The sequence below is a fragment of the Monocercomonoides exilis genome, assembly GCF_001643675.1.
Source record: "Monocercomonoides exilis strain PA203 chromosome Unknown scaffold42-869251, whole genome shotgun sequence".
In the NCBI taxonomy this organism is placed as follows: Eukaryota; Preaxostyla; order Oxymonadida; family Polymastigidae; genus Monocercomonoides; species Monocercomonoides exilis.
Window position 1 is genome coordinate 574,403 of NW_027150587.1, and position 20,355 is coordinate 594,757.

A 20,355-nucleotide genomic window follows, 5' to 3' on the forward strand; every position below is an offset into this window, starting at 1 on the left:
CGTGTAGATTGAATAATGGAACATATTGAAGATTGTCTCATGATCGGTTCTAAGTCAAAAAACTATCACTTGCGAAACGAAAAGTTGATTCAACAGAAACAGTCGGTTTGTTGTTCTCAAATTCTCCATGTTTTAGCAAAATACGTGTTTTAAAATAATCTTCAATTTTGTGCATTCTTCAAATTAGCTAGTTTGTTCTATCATTTTATTGCAGAATATATCCTTCGTATGCTTTCCATGTGTTGAAAACAACATTATAACTTCTCCTTTTGATTTTCCTTAAGTATTGAATTTATTATTGAAAGAGATGATTTATATGTTTAAAGAAAGATTTTGTACTTATAATTTTGCTTTCAAAACTTTGATTTTTTACATCACAATGAAAGTTTTTTAATTTTTTGTTAATTTTGATTTGTTTAGAGACTAAATATAAAAAAATAAAAACATTTGTGTTGACACTTTCGATTTACGAGAAATGAAAATACATATTTTCTTGATTCCAGAGCATGATCAATGAGATATTTGCTCATTTTCTTTATAAAAGTTTAATGAAAATAAAGAATAATGAAATAAGTTCAACAGTCATTAATCAATATTCAATTTTATATTGAAATTTTGAAGTGAAAAGCACGAATAAAACAGTTAAATAACCGTTCAGAGCATAAAATAAACATAAATTTTAAAGAAACAAGTTCAATTTGTTCAAAACGGACAACACATTTAATAAATATGATTCTATAAGTAATAATTAATTAGAAAATTGGCGCACAAAGATTTCAACTAGAATATTCTCTTTCAAGACCTTATTCGAGTGAGAATGATAATGAAAGAATATGAAACCAAATAATAGCAAAATTTGTAAATGAACTATTGTGTAACAAACAACAAACATCATTGATTATTTCTTGGTTAAAAAAAATATCAATAACTCCATTTTCCACGTAAAGTCATATTTTCTTACATGCAATCCATTAAATTGATGAAAAATATGGTTCATTATTTATTTAAAAAGCATGGAATGATCGACATTAAAAACGGACAGATCAACATTTTTTTGGGACAGACTGTATGTTTTTGTGAACAAATAATTAGAAGAAAATGGGTTTATTTTTTGATATACATGTGAGGTCACAAAACATAATGTTTTTTTATCAATGATGTTTGTTTACAGATTTGAGAATCATATTTATTTTGAAATCTGGTTAAGTTAAAAAATGTTATAAGCGAAACAATTTTTACAAACTTTGTGCATTAAAAGCTTGAAAGTTCATATTTTTCCACAGTTATAATCATTAAAATTGAGTTATGAATCCAAAAAAAATAATATTTTATATCTCAAATATCTAAATTTATTCAAAAAATTCTTATTGTCAAATGTTTCAACAAAAAATAAATACAAAAAAATGAAAAATAAGAAAAGAAAAAATTCTTTTCCTTTAATAGAAGATAATCACAATTCAAATGCGTCTCATGAAATTGATAAACGGATGATGATTATTCATCAAACGTAATTTTCTTGATTCTTATCCTTTTGTCCTTGAAATATTCTTTGGAATGTTAAAAGAAATTTATTTTCTCCCCATCATATCATTTCAATACCAATAAAAAACTTTTGTATAAATTATTTTATAAAAATAAAATTCATTCTTAATGGTTTGCCCCGATAAAAATTATAAATCGTAAACTTTAACTAAAAAATCTTACAATCTACAACATAAATGACGATAAACCAAAAACTGAAAATTGAAGATAAAACATACAGAGAAAAAATTTAAGACTACTAAATAATGGTAATAAAACGAATAAGTCATCAATAATAAACATAATGTATAATTTAATTTGTTAATGAACCAATCCCAACAAATAATTTTTGCCCAAGAGCCAGCGTAAAATCGCGTATTGTGGGATAAGGATTGAACCCTTTCCTGAAAAATAAAAAAAAAAAAAAAAAAAAAAAAAAAAAAAAAAAAAAAAAAAAAAAAAAAAGAGAGAGAGAGAGATAGAGATAGAGATAGAGATAGAGATAGAGATAAAGACAGAGAAAGAAAGAAAGAAAGAAAGAAAGAAAGAGAGAGAGAGAGAGAAAATATAATTTTCAATTTATTATTCGAAAAATAAAATTTGCTAAAAGATAAAAAAATAAACAATAGGAAACACACTTATTTGTTGTGCTGAGAATCCATTTTGCACACTCAGCCTGGAACTTCGTTTGTCTGATGTCGTATTTCTTCAAATATTCAATACACTGCTCACGTATCTGATGATATAAACAAGAATTTCAATGATAAATATATATATATATATATAATGAAATAATTATTACAATGAATACTAAAAATGTTAAAAGGAAAGAAAATAAAAGAACAAAATAAGCAAAGAAAATACGTTTTTCATTTTTCATTTCATTTATTTTTTCCCACAAATATAAAATAAATTCATTAACTCATTAAATAAATAACAATCACAATTATTCTCAAACAATCCCAAACCTTTTTCACGCTTCCCTGTGACACCGTAAAATAACCCACTCCTGCATTACACAGATAAATAGCAAGTGCTTTGCAGAAGATCACAAACGGCTCAATATGCTTGTCATCCTTTTTTCCCTGTGCAAAGTGCTCTGCGCAGCAACTAATGTTTGTCAGATCTTTCTTCCCCATCTGCACAGGAAACGCCGACAAGCCCGACACAAATGAAATAAACAATGACGAGCCTCTTTCTTTGTCTCGGCAGGTCAAAGCAAGAATCGCCTGAGAAAGAGATATAAGAAGAGGGATGGACTGATACACGTGAGAGGGGCTGTACTCCAATAGCTTCAGCCAACTGACTGCGTCTGTCAGCATCTCCTTTGCAGATTCTGCTGAGAAAGCAGAAGAAGAAGAAGAAGAAGAAGAAAGTTCCTTTTGCATCTTCACCAGCCTTGTTTCCTTGATCTGCAACGTGGGTGCAAAGCGAAGTCCGAACAAGTTGATGGTGAGTATCTTCATCACAATCAGGTTGAGTACAAAAAAAAAGCGGAAAATGTGGCTGGTGTTGATGATGGACAAGACAGTTTCGGCGTCGCTGAGGTTGAGGGAGAGGAGGAGGAGGACGTATGGATAGCGATGGATGTCAGGCTGTGAGAAGGAAGGAGGAAGAGACGAGCTCTGCTGCTCCATCGTCGCCTTGGCAGAGTCGAAGGAGGAAGAAGAGGAGGAGGAGGAAGAGGAAGAAGAGGAAGGAGGAGGAGGAGGTGGTGGTGGAGGAGGAGCAGAAGGAGAAGAGGAGGAAGGATACGGAGAAGGAGGAAGAGCAGTTGAAGATGAACGAGAAGAGGAAGAAGGGTCTAAAGGAGTTTTGACTGGAGTGGAAGAGGAATGAGAATTGAATGAAGTATCGTCTATTGTTGGTGTCATTGCGGAAGAAGAGAAAGGAGAAGGAGAAAGAGAAGAAGCAGAAGAGGAAGAGGAGGAAGAGGAAGGAGAGGAAGGAGAATTCTTCCCACCACTCACATCCACAAAACCTTCCACCACATTCTGTACAACCCTCTTCTGTGCTGCTATTCCCAGATATGCTCCTTGTTCAGCAGCTGAATAGAGACTCAGCTGTGCTTTCCATTGCGACGTGTATTGCGGATCCTGCAGCGACAGCTCTCTGAACATGGGCCTGGCGATGAAGCGGTTCTCATCCACGACAAAAGGGAAAGGGAGAGAAAGAGAAAGAGCAACAGCAGTGTCAAGCAAGGCGCAGGCGAAGACGACGCTGGCTGACTTCTCCTTTTGGCGGAAGGCAGAGACGTCGGTGGAGAGGAAGAGGAGGTCGAGAGGAGTGAGAGGGGTGAGGGGGAAGGAAGAAGAAGAAATAGAAGGGGAAGAATTGGAAGAAGAAGAATTAGAAGAAAGAGAAGATATGGAAGAAGAAGATGGAGAAGAAGAAAGAGAAGAAGAATAAGAAGAGGAGGAAGAAGAAGAAGAAGAAGAAGAAGCAGAAGAGAGAGACAATCTTGTGTCTTGTTCTCTTTCTGCACAACAGAGCAACAGAAATGAGGAGGAAGCAGATAAATTGCTTGGAGCATCAGCAACAGATGAAGGAGATGAATGAGAAGAATTAAAAGAAGAAGAAAGAGAAAGAGAAGAAGAAGACAGCGACGAGAACGAAGTCGCAAACCCACCTTTCCCATCAGCTGCCACTTCTTCCTCGTTTGCACAGCACATCTTCCACTTCTTCCTTATCCCGTTCAAATCGACGCTGTTGAACAATGCCCCACACACAAACGGCTGCACTTGAGGGGCAGACAGCAAAGAAGCAGCGAGAAGTGCAATGAACTTGCCATCACTGCGAACATTGTGGATGACTGGGAAGAAGATGAAAGAGCGGAGCAGAGCTGTGATGTCGTCGATACTGATAGACGCGCTGTTTTGGAGGGAAGACTCACCAAAGATAGAGAGGACGAAGCAGCTGAGCTCATAGATGGAGAATAGAGAGGGGCCCCAGAAGTGGAAGGATTGGTATGGCTGCAGGATTTCCTGGGTGGTGCTGGCATTGCTGTTAATGTTAGTGTTACTGTTTATGTTACTATTACTGACACCTTGCATGCTATTCACACCGTTCATACTGTTCATACTGTTCATGCTATTCACACTGTTCATGCTATTATTACTGATATTAACATTAGCATTGCTGACTGGATTGCGAACAACAGGAGAAGAAGGCGCCTGTCTCTGCTGGGAGTGCGGGATCTGCACTGAACGAGGCGGAGAAGAAGGAGTGTGAGGCACAATGTAGGCAAGTTGAGAAGGATGTGGTTGCATTGGTGATTGCATTGATGGCTGCATAGGAGATTGCATAGGAGATTGCAGGGGTGTTTGAAGAGGAGTTTGAAGAGGTGAGGGAGGGGCCAATCCTTGTTGTCTTTGTTGTTGCACTTGAAGCTGTGGGGGACGCAGAATATGAACTTGTTGTTGTTGTTGCTGTTGCAATTGCTGCTGCTGTTGTTGCGAGGGCTGAGGAGGAGTCTGAGGAGGATTCTGTAAAGAGGTGAATTTTTGTGCAAAGCGGTTGAAGAAGCTTGTCGTTGCACGGCTTATCGGCTCAAAAGCAGAAGAACCGGAATTTGTACTATTGGTCTGATAAGATTGAGGAGTTTGATTGAGATTGCTAGCTTGATTAAGTTGATTTATCTGAGTGTATTGATTGTATTGGCTTTGCTGGTTTAGTTGATTCAACTGGCTTGGCTGATACGGACGCTGGAATGCTGCTGTCTGCACACCCATCTGTGGAGCTACGGGATCCATTTGAGAAGACAAAGGAAGAGAAGAAGAAGAAGAAGAAGAAGAAGAAGAAGAAGAAGGAAGAGGCTGGCGATACACATCATACAGCCTCAGCAGCTCAAACGTCCTCTTGTTCTTCTCATACATCTCCTTCCCTTTTCCCTTCCAGTGCGACTCACTTCTGGTGAGCTGAATGCGACACGGGTGTTCATTTCTTACTGAGTTGATCTCGTTCCACACATCCACGGTGCTCATGGCAAAGCGATGACCTACCACAAACGGGGTGCTCAGCAGCTGCCCAACAAAGGAGGAGTACAAATACGTCTTCAGATACGATATGTTGGTGAAATCGGAAGGTGTTTTGGAGGAGGAAGAGGAAGAGGAAGAGGAGGAGGAAGAGGAAGAGGAGGAGGAAGAGGAGGAGGAAGAGGAAGAGGATGACTTATCAATAGGAGCAGCAGATTTATTCGGAGGAAGAGGAGTTGGAGGCAGCTTTCTTGGGGGAGCAGTGAGAGAATGAGGGAGAGAAGGAAGGAGAGGGCGAATGGAAGAGAAAGAAGAAGAAGGCGAACATGTCAAAGAAGGTCTTCTTTCTCCTGCGCCTTTCTTTCCCACCTGACCGTCTGATTGAGCTGAGCTTAGCGCTTGTTCTCTTTGCCTGTCAAATGCATTCGCCAGCTGCTGTTGCAAAGGGGTGTCACAAAACTCCTTTCCGAAGCAGACGAAGCCAACCACACGGTGGACAAGATTGAATGCACATTCGGCAGCTGAGTCGCTGGTAAAGAGCGTGTGGAGAGGGAAAGAAGAAAACCCCTCTTGCACAATGACTGTTAAGGTAGTGGTGGTGAGATAACTCCAGGGGAGAGCGAGGAGCTGGTAGCTGAAGAGAAGCGACTGGAATTCAGCTGGGGCTGATTGGAGGATGCATTTGGGGTAGGCGCACTTGCTGTGGAGAGAAGGAGAAAGAGAAGAAGTGACAGAGGAAGGGAGGAAAGCGAGGAGAGGAGAGAGAGAAAGAAAAGGGAGAGTTGGAGTGAAGGAGAAGTCTGCTTCTGAAGGGAGCCCTTTGCAGAGAGTGAGGAGGACGCAGAGGAGAAGGCCAAGGGCAGCATCGGGTGGGGTTGAGAGCATTTGGGAGTCACTTTCAGCTGCTGAGGGGAAATGGTGTGTGATATCGATTTCTGTTAAGGAAGAAGCTGGCTCGTAAATAAGAGAAGTTTTCATAAGGGAAGAAGAAGAAGAAGAAGAAGAAGACAATTGTTTAAGATCTTGTTTTTGTTTTGTTGTTTTTCCTTTTCTGTTCTTCTTCTTCTTCTCCTCCTCCTCGTGGGGTGTCTTCACCAAGCAGGAGAAGATGGCGAGCCAGCTGAGCTTCGGAATGATGCGAACAACAAGATGTGGATGTAAGTCAGCCACAACAGCAAGCGAATGCAAATCCGACAAGGAGGGACTCCAGCTCTCCCACTTGATGTCTGAGAAGACTGAATCGAAGGGGGTGATGATGTTTTCTGTGAGGGAGTCGCCGTAGGAGACGAGCCAGGGCAAGAGGAGGTGGCTGTAGAGGTGCCACAGGCGAGAGAGGAGGACAGAAGAGGAATGGCATTCAGCAGCTGAGGAAATAAGATCGTTTAAAAGAGAAATGGATTTGAGGTAGATTTCTTGCACTTCTTCGATTTTTTTGGGGCTGAAAGGGTGGAGTTGGGAAGGAGGGACCTGTTTCCAGTCGAAGAGAGGGAGAGGGAACTGGGATTTGAGGGAGAGAGAAGAAGAGGAGGAAGAAGAGGAAGAAGAGGAAGATGTTGAAGGAGAAGAAGGAGAAAAGGAAGAATTAGAAGAAGAAGAAGAAGCAGCAGAAGAAGAATAATCAGAATAATGTCCCTGATACCTCACATCCTCCTGGCTATTCACTCCATTTTGAGGCACATACAAGTCAAACGGCTCAAAATGCATCCAATCTGCTCTTGTTGGCAGCAACAACACAGACAATACATCCACAACACACTCAAAACGAGTAACACACTCAATTTTTGAGTGGCTTATCGAATTCACTTTCACATGGGCGAGCGATTTCACCAGCTGAAAGACAGCGTCTGTGATGTCATCTGGCAGCACCGCAAAGAGAGAAGAGAAATCGACAAAGACTTTTGCCTGCTCTTGGCGTATCCATCGCATTCTTGTTAAAGAGTCAGCGATGCTGATGAGAGAGGCGTTGACACATTCAATGGACAGCTGGTGGGTGCTGCTGTGTTTGTCGATGAAAGAAGAGAGGGAGAGGAGAAGGCGAATAGGCAGGGTGCGAAGAAACTGCACTTTTGGTGGATCAGAGGGTGAAGAAAGAGAAGTTATGGAGGTTAATGAAGAAGAAGAAGATGTTGAAGAAGAAGAAGAGGAGGAGGAAGAAGAAGAGGAAGAAGAAGGTTGCAACGAACAAGCAGTCTTCCATTCAACCACATCGCAGCTGAGGACGTGCATAGCATATCCGATGCAAAAGGGAAGCAGCTCATTCGGCAGATAGTCAACAAGGTCGATGATGAGAGAGAGATAATGGGCAAAGACGGGAGTGTCTTCTCCATTGAGCTCAAAGGGAGGGAATTCAAATGGAAGAGAAGAAGAGGAAGAGGAAGAGGAAGAAGAAGAAGAAGAAGAAGAAGAGGAAGAGGAAGAAGAAGAAGAGGAAGAGGAAGAAGTTGATGATGAATTGTTCTTTGGCCCAATGTTGATTGGCTGGGGAAAGTTTAATGAAACCATGTTGTTCATAGAAGAAGCTTGATGAGAAGAAGAGTTTTGAGGCGTAGCTGCTTTGTGTGTGTTTCTATTCTGAATGGAGAGCTGGTTGTTTGCTGTTGTTGATGATATTGTTGTGCATCTTTCATCATCTGAATCTTCGTTTAATGGAATCTCCTTTGAAAGATCTGAAATGGAAGAAGAAGAAGAAGAGGAGGAGGAGGAGGAGGAAAAAGAAGAAGAGGTAGATGAAGCAATGAAAGAAGAAGAATAAACAGTATTTGTTCCATTTAAACCTTCAAGCTCAAACAAATCCCCTTCCTTTGCGAAAAACAGATCTTTTTTGTGAATGTTGAGTGGGTCAGGGACAAAATACATTGTTCTTCTTTTCACAGAAGAAGGCAGGGAAACAGCAGAATCAAGGCCCAAGTGATGGAGAAGAGAGATATGAACGATGAGTGTTTGGAGGAAGTACTTCACTTCAGACAGGGAGATGGAGGTAAATGACTTAGAGGAAGAAGAAGAAGAAGAAGAAGGAGAAGAAGAGGAAGAAGAAGAAGAAGATGATGATGAGAAGGAGACGGGGGAAGAAAAGGAAAGAACAGATTTCACATCGATGAAGGAGAAGAAGCGGTTGCAGAGAGAAAGAGGAGAGCTGACTTGAATCAACATGTTCATCTTTGCCGGCTCAGCAGAAGGAGAAAAAGGAAGTTTTTTATTTTTGTATGGCAAATTAGCATCATCGTCATCAGCATCAGTCAAAAACGCATTTTCTGAAGCAGAATGAGGAAGGAATTTCAAGTTATTCACGATGGAGGTGGGGAAGAAAAGAAGCATAAGACCATTGTAAAAAGTAAGAATATCAGCCAAAGTGAAGAGAGGAGGAAGAAAACCCTGGAGAGTGTGGGAGATGTGCAGCTGGACGAGAGAAGAGAGAGGGAAGAGAGAGAGAGAGGAAGAGACAGAGCAGATAGAAGGGAGCTGGGGGTGGTGGGGCTTGGAGTTGTCATGGGAAGAAGAAGAAGAAGAAGAAGAAGAGAAAGAAGAAGAAGATGATGAAGAATTAGCTTGAGCTGCATCCTCCACCACCACATTGACCATTGTTTTGAGATATTCAAACACTTTGTTGATGACTTGACTGGCAGGCTGTTTCGAAGAAGAAGGAATCTCATCATTGAATGCCACATCACAAGGGAGAAGGGTAGGGGCGACGAGGAACGCTGCTAAAAGGTCAGAGGAGAGGGAGAAGAGGAACCAGAAGACGAAGCTGAGACGCGATTTCACAAAGGATTTGAAGGAGAGAGAGATGAGTTTGAAGGACAAGTCTGTTGCTGCTTCGAAGAGATCGGTGCGGGTAGCTGGGAAGTTGTGGGGGAGAAGGTGATTGTTGAAAGCGGAAGAAGAAGAAGAAGAGGAGAAAGAAGAGGAAGAGGAAGAGGAGGAAGAGGAAGAAGAAGACAATGTTAAAGCCAACAGAGGAGCATGTTTAGCAAGCAACGGAGAATGGAGTATGCTGCTCAGCCTAAGCAATTGCTTCACCTGTTTTGGAGGTGCTCTTATCAGCTGATGCTGAGAATACATCTCAAATACGACGCTCACTGGAGACACAGGATGATGCAGCACCTTCATCACAGCAAAGAACAAGTGCACAAGAAGCTCAGAAAACAAGCCACACTCCATCGATGTTGGCGAGGTGAAGGAGACTTCTTCCCTTTCTGCTGCTTCCCAGAGCAGATTGAGCTGTGAGTTGTATTCTTCACTCAGTTCCTGTTTGTTGTATTCGATCTGCACATTCAAAGGGGACGTGCAGTTGCTTCCACACGAAATCTTCACATCCACTTTCTCTGGGACGATGTAGTAGAGCTGCTGAAGGAGAAGCATCACGCTCTCTGCGCTTTCGCGGCTGGCTTCTTCTTTTGATGGCATTTCATTGAACGAGAAGTTGTTGAGCTGCTCCAAAATGAAGAAGAAAGCTGATTTGAGCTCCTGAAGACTGGAAGTGGAAGGAGGTTCGCTCAATGGAAGGGGCTGGAGGGAAGGGAAAGGCAAAGGAGGAGGAAGAGTTGAATGGGATTGGGTGTAAAGAGGGTGAGAGGAGAAGAGAAGGGAAGATGAGGGAGAAGGAGAAGGAGAAGGAGAAAGAGGAAGAAGAGAAGAAGATTGAGAAGAAGGAGGGGGAAGGCTTTTTGGTGGATGTGACAGGACAATTTTGAAGTTGTTATTGTTTTTGTTGTTGCTGTTGGATATTTGAGAGGATGAAGAGGAGGAACTGCTGGATGATGAATGAGATAAAGAAGAGAATAGAGAAGAAGAAGAAGAAGAAGAAGAAGAAGAAGAAGAAGAAGAAGAAGAAGAAGAAGATGATGATGAATCAGTTAAAGATTTTGTGCTAAATACGTTTTTGTTTGTATTATTGTTGTTATTTGCATTCACAATGTTATAAGCTTCGCTTTCTGTTCGATTGTTCCACACTTCTTCTGAACACATTTCAAACAACATTTCATTTTGTGCTTCAAATCCTGTGGTGTGCTGGAGACGAGGAAGATTTAATGAAGAAGAAGAAGAAGAAGAGGAGGAGGAGGAAGAAGAAGATGATGAAGGAGATAGAAAAGAAGAAGAGGAGGAGGATGATGTTTTTGAAGAAGCAGCAGAGGAAGAAAATGAAGAAGAAGAAGAAGAAGAAACATTAGAAGAATCACCAAAAACTGAGCAGTACTTCTTCACATCCCAGAGGAAACAATGCACATCTGAAGAGATTGCAAACACACGCGCCAAGCGAAGCGAAGAAGAAGGCAAGTATTTTGAGAGCAAATGACTTTGCCTGCCAACGGTGAGGATGTCAAAGAGAAGGGGATATTGCGACAAGCAGCGCTTGAGCGAGAGGAAAAGAGAGGAAGCAGTTCTTTCTTTGCAGAAGGAGCGGAGGACGATGCTGATTTGGGAGGCGCAGAAGACGAGGGAGGAGAGGGCATCGCTGACAGCACTGGAGGCAGAGGTGTGGAAGGGGTGGAAGGGGTGGGAGAGATAAGAGGGTTTTAATTGGGAAGAAGAAGAAGAAGAGGAGGAGGAAGAGGAAGAGGAGGAAGAAGAAGGAGAAAGAGAAGAGTTATTATTATTGCTACAGCCACTCAAACACCACACTGCATAATCCCTGAGAGACTGATGCGACTGATCAAACATCTGCACAAAGGATAAATGTGAAACTTTATCATCTTCTGTCTCATTTGCAATAGACAACACGAATGGCAGCAGAGCTACGTAAATTCTTCCAACTTCAGCTGCATCTGCGTGTTTCTGTGTGGACAATGCTTCGATTGTCTGAAGAGAAGAAGTGAGGAAGGCAATGGAGGAATCAACAGCTTTTGCTAAATGGACGAAGGAGTCAGCATCTACACCTAGTGAAGATGTGCTGCTTCGTTTGCTCTTCTTTTTCTTCTTCGCATCGGAAGAGGAAGAGGAAGAAGAAGTTGATGATGCTATAGAATTATCAGCTTTCCACTTAAACAACAGCTCCGGAGAAGGCAAAAATGCCCCCATCACATTGAGAAGGGTGAAGAAAGAAACGAGATACAACTGAAACGCAATCTCCTTCGAAGAACACCTCAAAAGCGCTGCCATCCACTTGGAAAGCAAAGAGAACAGAGGTTTCGCCTCTTCTTCAGTGAAAGGGGTGTCTCTGTGTGAAAAGGGGATAGAGGAAAGAGCAGAAGCAGTTTCTGCATTCAGAAGCTCAAAGAACACGATGGGCCAACGGGCAATGAAGGATTTCCTGCCGGCAGAAAGCAAAGTTGTCTGGTGGAATGAGAAAAGTGCATCTTTTGCTCTTAATTTGGAGAGAAGAGAGGAGATTCGCTGAAGTTCTTGCTTTTCAGCGTCTTCAGACTGGAGAGAGAAAGAGAAAGAGGCTTCGGCGATGTCTAACCAGAGCTCAGATTCGAACCAATTGATTGAAGAAGAAGAAGAATGAGTTTGTGTTAATTGGCTGTTTGCTTCTTTCTGATTCATTTTATCTTTATCTTCTTCTTTCTCTTTATCTTCTTGTTTTTCTTCTTCTTCCTTCTCTTTCTCCTTCCTATTTTCCTTTCCATCATCCCCCTCTGTGCTTCCACATCCATCTTCTTCCAACACAGCAATCGGCAGCATATCCAAAAAGAATGAAAGCGCATCTTCATTTCTGTTCTCTAACTTCTTCTTCTTGTTATTGTTGTTATTGTGCAAAGAAGAAGAAGAAGAATCTTCCTCTTTTGCTTTCGAAGGAGGACACATTGCAATCGTCGAGAAGACGAAAGAGCGAAGAAGTTCAGTGAAATTTGAGTTATTCTTTGAAGAAGTCAATTCCGAAAGGGGATGACCATAAAACAGAGTGCGTATTTCAGTGATATCTTCACATGTTTCAATGAAAGATGAGAAAGAAGGGAAATATTTGCTTATTAACATCTTCCTTTTCTCTCTTTTCTTCATTTGTTGTTCATCAGATTGTTCAGAAGTTGTCTCTTTAGCTTCTTTAATTTCTTTTGCTTCTGTTTTGTCCATCATTTCTTGTGCAACTGACAGAAAAGATTGACACAAAATGATTGTTTTATTTCTTTCTTCTGTTTGTTTGTTCTCATTTTCCTCTTCCTCTCCATTTAACTCTTCATCATTTTTTGATAGGCATTTCAGAATAATGTGTTGCAAGCAGAACAATGCAACACTCATGTTTCCTTCAAAGGCAAGACAAGAAAGGTGCAAAAGAAGAAGCTGAGATTTTGTGCTTATGTTATTATCTTTGTCTTTGACTTTATCATTATTATTCACTTCATCAGCATCACACATAACGTGAAGAAAACGAGCAATTGGATTGATTGATAACAAAGTGTTCTTTGAAATAATTTGTTCTTTTTCTTCTTCTTTTACATCATTTTTTCCTTCTGTTTCCACATTTTTCTTTCCCAAATGAAGACAAACATTTCTGAAAGTGTTTGCTGAATAATTCAATGTTGACAACACAAGATCCTTCAATGAACTAACTTCACTTTCATTGGAATTTCTCTGTTGAATGAGAGAACAACGTGAAGAGGACCAATCCATTCGAAAAATGACTGCAAAACACACTTTGAGGAGAGCAGGGACGCTCAAAAGAAGAGGATTCTCTATCAATTGAGACATGTTCCCAGGGAAGATGGAAGAAGGAGAGGAAGAAGAAGAAGAAGAAGAAGCAATTTCAATAATTCCTTCTTGTTCAACAACATCTTGAAACATGCCCAAAGCACTCACGTTTGTGAAATCATCAGTCAAAACTGATGGAACGGGGCTTAACTGAGACTGGAACAGAATGGCATTGTCAATCATTTGAGACAACGAGCAGCACAACACAATCTGATTGTCAATAGAGAGATGCATTGTTTCAACGGGAAGTCTGCTTAGAATAGAAAGTGATAGGCTTCTCTTCCAGAACTGAGGGATTTTGTGAGTTTCACTCAATTTTTGTGATTTAAAAGGATTGTATTGCAAATAATAATTGCTCATATTGACTTCTCTCATGCTACGCATCCATCCAATCAGAATATTCCTGTCTTCTTCTGTTGGCTCCCATTTCCCCCAGTTGAGAGCAGATATCATTTCTGCGATGAAAACGTGTATTCCTCTCACAAATGAGTATTTTTCCGCTAAGTTCAACAGCAAAGTCACAAATGATGGATGTCTTTCACACAACAATCTGATGGCAATCAGTATCTTTTTTCTGTCACATTTGCAATTTTGTGCTCGAAACACAGAAATATCAAACAAGATTGACAAAACCACATACACAACCGGATGTTCTGGGTGAGCATCAGCCAGTCTGAGAAGAGGGAAAAGAGCTTTGTGGCCGCAGGGGGAAGAAGCAACAGCCAAACAGAACTTGTTCATCATCATCTTCTTCTCCAAGTCTTCCTCAGGAGACCAATCAGAAGCTGTGCAGATGCGATGGGAGTAGAAAGAGGCACGGGGAAAAGAAGGATCTGTGAAGTCTTCAGCAATCAGTGCAAACAAAACACACCACACAGCAAAGGAGGAGAGAGGAGGGATGGGCAAAAGAGAGAGGATGTGGAAGTCGCACTCACAGTCATTGGATGAATCAGAAGGAGAAAAATTATCATTGATGTTATTATTATTGTTATTATCATTAATAACATTAGCGTTATCATTATTAGTATTATTAGTACTATCAGCATTATCAGCATCATTTGTATTTCTATTAATATTTCTGTTATTTCCATAGCTAAAGAAACAACAACAACAAGACTCCCTTTTCAACACAAACAAAAGCGCAGCCAGTGTCTGGAGAAGGGTGTGCTGTGCAGCAGAAAGCAGAGCTTCTGTCTCATTTTGTGAGTGGAAAAGAGAAAGATGTTCGTTTTGTGAAGAAAGAGTCACAATGAACTGGAAAACGGAGGTGTATATGTGAAGCAATCGAGCTATAATTTCCCTTTGCACTCTGCCTCTCTGCATTATCTTTGGGTTTGAATGGAGGAATCTTTGGTTATTCTCTATGAAGATATTAGAAGAAGAAGCAGAGGAAGAAGAAGAATGAGAAGAAGAAGAAGATGATGAATAACAATAAGGAGGAGGAGGAGGATGATGAAAAGAAGAAGAAGAAGAAGAATAACAAGAATGATAACATGAAACAGCATCCGCATAATCTTCATACAATGCCAGGTGTGACTGCACAAGAATAGCCACATCAGTCAAAAGCAATGAAACACTCCTGATTCTGCTGGAGGAAGACAAGGGAAGCTGAGGATGGGTCTCAAACGAGGCATCGAGTTCAGAGAGAAAAGGAGACAAAGGAAGCTGGCGGAGGAAGGAGAGGACGGATGATTCGGAAGGGAAAGAGGAAGAAGAAGAAGAAGAAGGAGAAGAAGGAGAAAGAAATCTATGTGAGGGGTTTTGAGAAGAAGAACGAAGACTTCTATGATATGAACGATTTTCATTTGCTGTCTTTTTATATTCTTCTCCTTCTCCTTCTCCTTCTCCTCTTTCTTCTTCTTGTTCCATTGCATTTTCAATAGACAAGACATCTTCTCTTGCCTTTATCAGCATTTCATCTGCTTCTTCGCATTCAGATGAAGAAATATCACTTTCTGAGTCTGAAGAATCATCCGAATAAGAAAATGCATTTGAAAATGATGGATTTTTCTTTATTTCTTTCTCATTTTGTGTTTGTTTGGAGTTAAATTTGTTGTTTGAGTGGGTGTTGAACATGTTTGGATGGATGATGCTAATTCTGTATGGATCATTTATTATTGAGTCATCAACAATGTGTTGGTGATTGAGAAGAGAAGAAGAAGAAATTGAAGAAGAAGAAGAGGAGGAAGAAGAAGAAGAAGAGGATGATGATGAGGTTGAAAGAGAAGAAGAAGAAGAAGAAGAAGAAGAAGAAATCTTATTTTTGTGTTTATTTCTTTCAGGAGGTGAATCAGAAAGCAATCCAACCACATTTGGTGTGCGATGTATGGTTAACCATGAATGAGGCTGTTGATTATGAGAAGAAGTGAAAAGAGAAGAAGAAGAAGGAAAAGAAGGAAAACAGTAAAAGGAAGAAGAGGAAGAGGAAGAGGAAGAAGGAGAAGAAGAAAGAGAAGAAGAATCCAAAGAATTCGAATAAATCTTGTTGTGATGCAATCGTCTGCAGAAGGAGAGAGAGAGAAGGCGAAGAGAAGAATGATAGAAGGAGCGAATAAGAACAGACTGGTGTGTTAGAGCAAGTGTTGGGGAAGGAAGAGAAAGAAGCTGAGAAATCCATTCAGAAGAAGAGGAAGGAGAGGAAGAAGGGGAGGGAGAAGATGAGGAAGAAGGAGAAGAAGAAGGAGAAAGAGGAAGAAGAGAAGAAGATTGAGAAGAAGAAAGAAAAGAAGAAGAAGAAGGATAATTGTTAGTGTTTGTGATGAGGGAGGCTAAATAGAGGCGGTTGAACAAGTCTTTTGAGAAGGAGTCGATTGGAGAGAGAGACATGTTACTAGAAGAACGAGCAGCATCAGAAATGAATGAGGAAGAGGAGGAGGAAGAAGAAGAAGGGGAAGAAGAAGAAGAAGAGAAGGAGGAGGAAGAGGTAGAAGAAGGAAAAGGAGAAGGCGAAGGCGAAAGAGAAGAGGAGGAGGAGGAAGAAGATGATGATGATGAACGTATACGTGAGTGAGAAAGAGAAATATCAGAAGAAGAAGAAGAAGAAAGGGAAGAAGAGGAAGAAGAAGGCAAGAAATGATGAGCAACGTTGACGATCAATTGGCGGAGTGTGGAAGAAATAAAATCAAAGTAGATTTTATCTGAGCTGTCAATTGAAGAAGGAGAAGAGGAAGAAGGAGAAGAAGAGGAGGAGGAGGAAGTTGAAGAAGAAGATAACAATAATGAAGGCGATGAAGAAGAAGAAGAAGATGATGATGAAGGAGAAAGAGAAGAAGAAGAAGAAGAATTTCCTTTTGTAACAACATTATTATTGCTATTATTGCAATTATCAGCTCTTCTAGTCTCCTCCACTTCATATTCATCTCTATGAAACAGCTGTTCATAGAAGCACAACACAAACAAGATCAGCCGCAGCACACATTCTCTTTCTATCGCTTCCTTCAGACTTTCCGGCGGGTGCGAAATCTGCTCTTCTTCATAGACATCAATCGCCTTCTTTGCAAACGTGAGCAAAATTGTGAGTGCTACCAGCATGTCAATTCTTGCACTGAGAAGCGAAGAATTGAAAAGCAGTGTTCTTTGCACATCCAGCTGTTTGTTCAGCTCATTGAATGCCCTTTCACAGAAGACAGGAAGGAGAGGAGGAGGGAGAATGTCACACTCGCCCACACGCATGTCACCGCAGACGCCGCGCACATGGATGAACTGGGAGGACTCGCCGGAGACGGTGACGAGGGGGAGAGAAGAAGAAGAAGAGGAGGAAGAAGAAGAAGAAGAAGAAGAGGAAGAGTACGGAGAAGAGGAATAAGGAGAAGAATATGAAGAAGAAGAAGCAGAAGCAGAAGAAGAAGCAGCATTGAGGAGATAAGCGGGGATCGAAGAAGGCAGCACATCCTGCTTTGCGCTCCACACTTTCTCTCTTGTCTGGCTGACGAGTCTTCTGTATCTGTGCACTTTCTGACTGAATCTGTGGAAGAGGAAGCATTTGCAGCAGAAGGAGAGGACGAGAGAGTTCAGCGCTTTTCCTATCACTTCGGCAGAGGAGCAGGAAGACAGAGAAGAAGAGGAGGAAGAAGAAGGGTGATGGGAAGAAGGGGGTTTGATTGGGTGAGAGGGAGGTTTTGAGGAAGAAGAGGAAGAAGAGGAAGAAGAAGAAGCCATTGCCAATCCTCTCCTCCTCTCTTTCCTTTCCTTCGTGAGCAGAGAATAGTCGAAAGAGAAAGGCAGAAGAGAAAGATCAGGCTGCTGCAGTATGTGTGTGTCTGGCAGAACACTCAGCAGAATCTGGCTGGCTTGCTTTGTGTTTGCTCTTCTTGTGCTTCTTCTCATCCGACGCTGCTCTTTTGGTTTGTCAACAAGGGGAAGAGAAGAAGAAGAAGAAGAAGAAGAAGAAGAAGAAGAAGAGGAGGAGGAGGAGGAGGAAGAAGAAGAAGAAGAAGAAGAAGAAGAAGAAGATAGAGAAGAAGATAGAGAAGAAGATGATGACAACAAAGAAGAAGAAAAGGATGATGAAGAAGAAGAATTGCATTCATCTGCCCATTCTTTCACCCAGCGTGCTATCAGCCGAGAAAACAGAGCATTTTCCTTAGCGATTTTTCTTGTCTTCTTCAGCAGCGGAGAAACGATAATGTCATTGAAATTATTCTCATTCATTGGTGAGTGAATGAAATGTGAAGGTTGATATCTTTCTTTTGTTCTTTCTCTTTCTTTCTCTTTCTCTTTCTCCTCCCCCTCTCCTTCTTCTTCTTCCATCATTGTTTTATTCATTGCAATGTTGAGTGCGTGCTGACGGGGCAGAAGAGACAGATCAAACGAGACTTCTGCAGAAAGAGATGCAGTTCTGTTTGTTTGAAAGAGCTGAGAGAGAAACTGCTGCTGAGCTTCAGAGAAGAAGTTTGCGATGTCTGTGTTTGTGTTCTGGGAGGAGAGGAGAGGAGGAAGAGAGGAGGAGGAAGAGGAGGAAGAAGAAGAGGAGGAAGAAGAGGTGGTGGAAGGGGGAGGGAGAAGGGAAGAAGAAGAAGGAGGAGAAGAGGAGAAGCAGGAAGAGGAAGAGGAATAATGTGATGATGAACTTGGAGATGAAGAAGAAGAAGAAGAAGAAGAAGATGATGATGATGTGAAAGGAGAAGGTGAAATGGAAGGAGCAAAAATTCGAGGATAAGAAGAAGACAAAGAAGAAGCAGCACCAAAAGCAGCTCTTAACTTTTGTGATTTTGCAGATGCCACAGAAAACATTGAAGCTGAAATGAAAGGCGACGGGATGAATGAGATGGAAGGAGCAGACAACGACGAGATGAAAGAGGGAGATGGCAATGAAGAAGAAGAAGAAGGCAAAGAAGAAGAAGGCAAAGAAGAAGGCAAAGAAGAAGAAGGAAAAGAAGAAGAAGAAGAAGATGTTGATGATGCTGATGATGAAGATGAAGATGCAAATGAAGATGACAATGATGAAAGTGTCAGGGGAGGAGGGGCAGCAGCAGAGCCGAGAGAAAAGGAGGAAGCAGAAGAAGGAGAGAAGGAGTGAGGTGTGTTGTGCAGCGAGGAGACAGAGATGAATGTGGGGTGAAGAGGCACATTGGAGATGGTGCTGGAGATGGAGTTAGAGACGGAGTTAGAGACGGAGCTGGAGGGGATGGGAGAGGAAGAAGATGATGACGAGGAGGAGGAAAAGGAGGATGAAAGCGAGGTAGATGAGGAAGATGAGGAAGATGAGGAAGATGAGGAAGATGAGGAAGAAGAAGAAGGAGGAGGAGAAGCAGAAGTAGATGATGATGATGAGGAAGAAGGAGGAGGAGGAGAAGCAGAAGGAGATGATGATGATGATGATGATGATGATGGCACAGCACGCTGTGGCTGATGAGACTGCTGAGCAGACACCGGAATGTCTGCCGGATTCGAAGCAGAAAGACTGCAAGTATTTGAAAGGTCACTTGAAGCGGTTTCCTGCTGTTGAAGTGAGCATGGCTTATTTTGTGGAATGGAAATATGCTCTGAAGGAGTTGATGATTGCAACGCACTGTGTGGTGCTGGTGGAGGAGCTGGAGGCGAAGACTTAGACAGGCGTTGCTCGTTGTCTGCACGCGCTGCAATTGCAGAGGAAGTTGATTCAGAAGGCGTTGACGAATCGTTTGATGGAGCAGATGCATCTGGATTAAAAGCAACCGAAGAAAAATTCGTTGTGCAAATTGAAAAAACATCATTCGCATTTGAATTATGTTCCAAACTTTTTGGATTTTCAATTGAAGGAAGGGAGAAGGAATATTCTTTTGTTGTAACAGCCATATGCTCTTTGCAGAGTAAAGCATCTTGATTTATGTTTAATTCTTCCTTATTAATGCTTTTTATTGTATTGTCCTTGCTTTCTTCAACAGCATGTATATCTGTCTGTGAATGCAAATCTGATTGAATTACTTGATCTAAATTATCATTCTCAACTAAATTTTCATTTCTATAAAATGTTTTCTTTGAAACGTTTTCTTCATCGACTTCTTTTTTTGATGTGTCATCAGATATTTCGCAATTCTTTTCTGGCTTAAGTTTTGAAATTTGAGAAGACGATTCTTTAATTTTTTTTGAAGTCTTGCTTTTCTTATGAGCTTGTTTGGATTTATCATTCAACTTTGATTTGTGCGAATGCTTTTTCTTTTCCTTTTTCTTCTCATGATTGCAACTATTTGCCTCATTTTCTTCAGCTGCCAGCTTTAAACTTTCAGCTGATAATTCATCCAGCTTTGCCAATTCAATGTCAAGACTTGGAAATTTTGTAAATTCTTCAGCATTTTCTTCAGTGAAAACATAATTATGAAATGAAAATTCAGACATAAAAAGAAACAACAACAAAAGAATTTTTGAAAACCATATTTATATGTTTCTTGGATTATTTTTGTTAAAACGAAAATATACTTCAAAAAGGGACAAAACAATTAAATGAATATTAATATTATTCGACAAAAACGATTGAAAATGCTTTTATTGCCATATGCGGTTTTCGTTCGAATAAAACAAAAAACAAATTTTTTTTCTAAGAAAACTTTTTTATCATTTCTACAGTGTTGATCCATATTTGAGAACGAATTCCACTTATAACTCACAATTATTGTTTTGTTCAAAATTGTTTCCAAAATAATGGGTTGAAGAGCTTTTCTCATTCTTTTTTGTACGATATTTTTTTTAATTAGGCCAGATCCATCCCATTTTAACATCTAAAACAACCTCTGAAGCACTATTTGGTTCCTTTCTT

The 20,355-nt window shown here is 40.7% G+C and overlaps 1 protein-coding gene across 1 annotated transcript; it reads right to left on the reverse strand.

Moving 5' to 3' along the window:
* Nucleotides 1–1,333: 1,333 nt before the first annotated feature.
* On the reverse strand, nt 1,334–19,397 carry MONOS_8412 (uncharacterized protein; the record flags this gene model as incomplete). Its single annotated transcript, XM_067878821.1, has 5 exons — nt 1,334–1,925; nt 2,160–2,257; nt 2,490–14,157; nt 14,257–19,261; nt 19,340–19,397. The coding sequence occupies 5 exons, from the start codon at nt 19,395–19,397 to the stop codon at nt 1,835–1,837; spliced, it is 16,920 nt and encodes a 5,639-aa protein (XP_067722374.1). The 3' UTR covers nt 1,334–1,834.
* Between the last annotated feature and the right edge of the window lie 958 nt (nt 19,398–20,355).